The sequence below is a fragment of the Mandrillus leucophaeus genome, unplaced genomic scaffold, assembly GCF_000951045.1.
Source record: "Mandrillus leucophaeus isolate KB7577 unplaced genomic scaffold, Mleu.le_1.0 Scaffold19, whole genome shotgun sequence".
NCBI classification, from domain to species: Eukaryota; Metazoa; Chordata; class Mammalia; order Primates; family Cercopithecidae; genus Mandrillus; species Mandrillus leucophaeus.
This window is the reverse complement of record NW_012101920.1, coordinates 6,917,200-6,920,488: the sequence shown is the minus strand read 5'-3', so window position 1 is coordinate 6,920,488 and position 3,289 is coordinate 6,917,200. Positions and strand designations below refer to the sequence as shown.

The window sequence follows — 3,289 nt, the reverse complement described above, 5'->3', positions numbered from 1 at the left end:
AAGACTAAGCCCAGTTTTCTGTCAGCTGACTGTTAATTTCACAAGCCATCAGCTTCAAAAAATGTTGTTCTGTTATAAACACCATTAAGCTTATTGTCTAGGAAGAGAAATCAAATGCACTCTAGAAAACAGGCAAAATGTTGAGAGCTTTAATTTCCACAGGAACTTCAGAGTTTTTACTGAAAACTTGTGTATCAGAAAATGAATTTTAAAACTTTTAATCTATTCTAATATTGGGAGGTAACAACTGACCCAAATACTCATTTTTCCTAGTTTGGAGAAAAAAAGTGTTGCAGGATAATACTGTAACCAACTTTAAGATACAATCAGATTTATCTACGTCTGCGCTATTAACAAGGGACTTGCCACTCTCCTTTTCCCTCACTCTCCTAAGTTCTCCCTCAAGCTAAATTCTTTTGCAAAAATTAGTTTGCTTGTAGGTTTTTCAGATTTTTTGGTGGTTGGTTTGGGCTTAAAAATAAAAGGCTGAAAAACTTTGCTGAGCAATCAACCAAGAAAGCAGGTCAAGGAAACAAAACAAAGTATTTTTAAGTGAAAGTGGTCAATCACGTAACCATGTTTTCCGTGGTTAATTCCAACATGGGTAGCTGAAGGGTTCCTGTAATTGATTTTAAATACATCATTTAAAATATATACTTTGTCTCCACTTCCAAAACAATAAAACATGTTGTCTTATTATAAACCACTTAAAATGTGTTGATGTCCTGTTAACTCTGAGAAAACCATTCGCTTACTGAGAGAAGACATACAACACTCATTTTCTTTCTCAAACAAAAACAAAACAAAAAAACCTTAAAGTTTAACCTAAAATTTTATCTGAAAAAACGTTTAAAAAATACAAAGCTAACTGTACCCCAAACTCCCCAACCTATAAAGGATCTTTAGGAAATCTTCCAAACCAGCTGCAGAGAGCCTCCTGGAACATTCCAGAAGGGAACATCCTGGAAGCCACAGAAGGGGGGTTGACACCTGGCTTTCTTTTTGAGTTCAAAATAAGGGTTCAAAGCAGGTAGTGGGTACTTAGGAAGGATCTTTTTGGGGGTTCCAGGCTGGCCCTCCAAGGGGTGCCTCCTCAGCCTCAACACTAGGAGGCAGCCCGGCGCCGGGAAGAACGCCCGACTTCTCTACAGAGTTGCTGCCTCGCGCCTCAGCACCGGCTCCTGTACCTGGAGGCCACGCGGCTTCCCCCACTGGGGGGCTCCTGGCCACCTCTCCTCAGGGCAGCCAGCAGGGACTCTCTGTGTCGGTCTAAAACCTCGAAGAACGAGGCCTCGGGCCCCATAGGTGCAAAGGCCATGAGGGTGGTGGGCTGCCAGAAGCTCCAGAAGCCCCTGTCCCGGGCTGCGCCTTTGGGGCGAGGCTGCGTGCCTTTCCCGCGCGTTCTGAGCGGGCAGCGCGTGCGCACGTCCCACACCCAGAGGCGGGGCTGGACAGGCCTGTGCGTAGTGCAGGACGTGGAGTGCGCAAGCGCAGGGCTCGGAGTGCGCAAGCGCAGGGCTCTCAGGCACGGTCCCACCTACGAGGTCCTGAGGCGGGCGCCTCCCTGAGCTTCGGTCGCGCAGACGTGGGGTCCACGTGGCTGAACTGAGAGATGTTTGTGTGGCCTGCTGCGGATATTGGATCCAGAGTCCCTTGAGATGATTTGATTATTTTGGGGGTGGGCTGTTTAGGGACAGCAATATCAGCGATTTTGCGGTGAAGATCCAGCTGTATGGGATTACAGCTCTCGGCACTGGGTTCAGCTGTGATTGAGGCAAGTGCAATCTCTGTCCTTACTAACGTTTCATAGCAGTTGAATGCCTCCAAAGCCCTTTGCACTCAGGTCCCTCTTCTAATTCCCTTAAGAACCCCAGAAAGTTCCTAATGTGTCATCCTAATTTGCGGGAGCCAGGAAAGGTCTGCTCAGAGCAGACAGGCCTGGGTTAAAATCCCAGCCCTCCCACTCTGTAGGGCAGACGAATTTAGCAAATGAAAATACAGGACAACCAGTTAAATTAGAATTTCAGATAAACAACAAATACTTTTTTTTTTTTTTTTTAGCGTAACTACGTCTCATATAATGTTTGGTATATACTTTCACTAGAAAGTTATTTCATAGCCGTGCACAGTGGTGCTCACCTGTAGTCCCAGCTACTAGGGAGGCTGAGGCAGGAGGATGGATTTAGAGGTTCCAGGAGTTGGAGGCTGCTGTGCACTAGGATTATGCCTGTGAATAGCCATTGTACTCCAGGATTGGCAACACAGGGAGCTCCCTTCTCAAAAAAAAAAAAAAAATTAGTTCTTTTTTTTTTTTAAATGAAAGGGCTCGCATATTTATTACTCAACCCAGCCAATCAACACGTTCATAACAGGTTCAGAGAGAAAAAATATATTCCCAATAAAACATGTCCAACTCTCCAGAGAGTGGCGACATTTTCACCTTGATGTGGTAACATGATTGTGACCTTCAGACAGTATAAATGTGTGTGCCATCTCAAGTGCAATTCCTTATAGACCCAGCTTGGTTCTTCTCCAGTGTCTCCTTTTGGAGTTGTACCTGATTTTATTACCAGTTTTCATCTGAATCCACTGGGGAATGGGACGATTTTCCTTTTGTTTCTCGGGCAGGAATTGCTTAATCCTGAAAGTCTTGTGAGAAGACATGGCAAGAAGCGGAGTCAAGCACACACCACGATGGCAGAGAAAGGAACGTTATTTCATTGTTTATGTGAAGTTCAAACTTAACTGGCATCTTGTTTTTTATCTAGCTCCTCTCCCTCCTTACCATGTCGTCCCCTCACAGACTTGGTGAGTGGTGCCTTTCCCTCACTTGTTCCAAGCCTTCTAGAGCAGAAGATAGGAATTCTGAAGCCCCAGGAAACGAGTCCTGACTTTGGGGAGGAGAGGACAGGGGAGCGAGACCCTAGAACAAGGCGGCTCCAAGGCCTTTGGGGGCCTAGTCCTGCATGGGTGGGGTGCTGGGGGCTTGGCCCCAGAAGAGCCACTCAGGAGAACTGTTTTGTTCCTTCCATTCCTGGTAATTTGATAGTTTTCCAACTAAAACTGGTTTCCCATCATAAATAATGGACTCCCTCTGTTCACTGGGATGGTTGCCTGTGTTGATGGCTGTTCTGTGTGTACCAAGCACTGTATTGATGGCCTTACGTTGCTGTTATCACAGATACTTCCTCCCTGCCTACCTTGCACCAGGCAAGGTTTATTACTGAGGACACAACTGTGAACAAAGCAGGTAAACCCCTTCCTTTTAGAGATTTCAGAGCCTAAAAGG

General features: G+C 45.8%; 1 protein-coding gene across 2 annotated transcripts in view; it reads right to left on the bottom strand.

Annotated features, from left to right (window-relative positions):
- Window positions 1-1,421, bottom strand: part of SPO11 (SPO11 meiotic protein covalently bound to DSB) — a 14,612-nt gene extending 13,191 nt beyond the window's left edge. The window contains exon 1 of one of the 2 annotated variants that reach the window (XM_011978148.1): window positions 1,188-1,421. In XM_011978148.1, the coding sequence (XP_011833538.1) occupies window positions 1,188-1,318 (131 nt within the window). In that variant the 5' untranslated portion in view covers window positions 1,319-1,421. The remainder of the gene's footprint in view (window positions 1-1,187) is intronic. The other variant, XM_011978149.1, reaches the window with a different exon arrangement.
- Window positions 1,422-3,289: the final 1,868 nt, after the last annotated feature.